This window comes from Entamoeba dispar, genomic scaffold, assembly GCF_000209125.1.
Source record: "Entamoeba dispar SAW760 scf_1105229457775 genomic scaffold, whole genome shotgun sequence".
Taxonomy (NCBI): domain Eukaryota; phylum Evosea; order Mastigamoebida; family Endamoebidae; genus Entamoeba; species Entamoeba dispar.
In genome coordinates, this window is record NW_001852861.1 from 1 (window position 1) to 1,168 (window position 1,168).

General features: G+C 23.9%; 1 protein-coding gene across 1 annotated transcript, besides 4 other annotated features; it reads left to right on the plus strand.

Annotated features, from left to right (window-relative positions):
- The first annotated feature begins 68 nt into the window (after nt 1-68).
- Nucleotides 69-114: a microsatellite.
- Nucleotides 115-415: 301 nt separating this feature from the next.
- Nucleotides 416-598: a microsatellite.
- Nucleotides 581-715: a microsatellite.
- On the plus strand, nt 714-1,118 carry EDI_224750 (uncharacterized protein; the record flags this gene model as incomplete). The annotated part of the gene is made up of 2 exons (XM_001733709.1): nt 714-761; nt 786-1,118. 2 exons carry the CDS (start codon nt 714-716, stop codon nt 1,116-1,118), a joined length of 381 nt encoding a protein of 126 aa, XP_001733761.1.
- Nucleotides 942-987: a microsatellite.
- Nucleotides 1,119-1,168: the final 50 nt, after the last annotated feature.

Here is a 1,168-nt window from a genome sequence, read left to right on the forward strand (position 1 = left end):
CTATATTTTTACATCTATTAAACTTATATATTCCTTTTATTATACTTTTAGTGTACACTCTATTCTTTTATATTATCTATACTATTTTATACTATTTTATACTATCTTATACTACTTATACTACTTATAGTGTTTTATACTATGTAACTACTACTTCCTTTCCTTATATTCTTACTATCCCTATTAACTTTATTACCTTTATTACCTTTACTACCTTTACTACCTTTTATTATCTTTACTTTTGATATATGTGTTCTAGATATCATCCACCTCTGTACTTATGTACTTATCTGATAATGGGCATATGGCGCAATGGAAACGCATCAGACTTCGGATCTGAGGATTGCAGGTTCGATCCCTGCTATGCTCGTCTTTTTATCTATAACTTATCCTTATATTATATATACACCTTTATCTATACTATTATACTTATCCTATTTATATTATATATACTATACACTATTCTATTTATACACTATACTTTATATACTATTATTATTTTTATTATTTATAGACTATACACTATTCTATTATCTATACTTTATACTTTATACTTTATAGACTATAGACTATAGACTATTATTATATTTATACTTTATATTTTATATTTTATACTTTATATTTTATATTTTATACTTTATACTTTATAGACTATTATTATATCTATACTTTATACACTATAACCTATTAATATAGATATACACTATTATTATATGTTTCCACTATTATTATATCTATTTTTGTTTTTATTCTATGTTATTGTTTGAATAGGGAACGTAGCTCAGTTGGTAGAGCGTAAGTCTCATAATCTTAAGGTCGTGAGTTCGATACTCACCGTTCCCACCTTTTTGTACATCTATATGACATGTATTACTATATTTTTACATCTATTAAACTTATATATTCCTTTTATTATACTTTTAGTGTACACTCTATTCTTTTATATTATCTATACTATTTTATACTATTTTATACTATCTTATACTACTTATACTACTTATAGTGTTTTATACTATGTAACTACTACTTCCTTTCCTTATATTCTTACTATCCCTATTAACTTTATTACCTTTATTACCTTTACTACCTTTACTACCTTTTATTATCTTTACTTTTGATATATGTGTTCTAGATATCATCCACCTCTGTACTTATGTACTTATCTGAT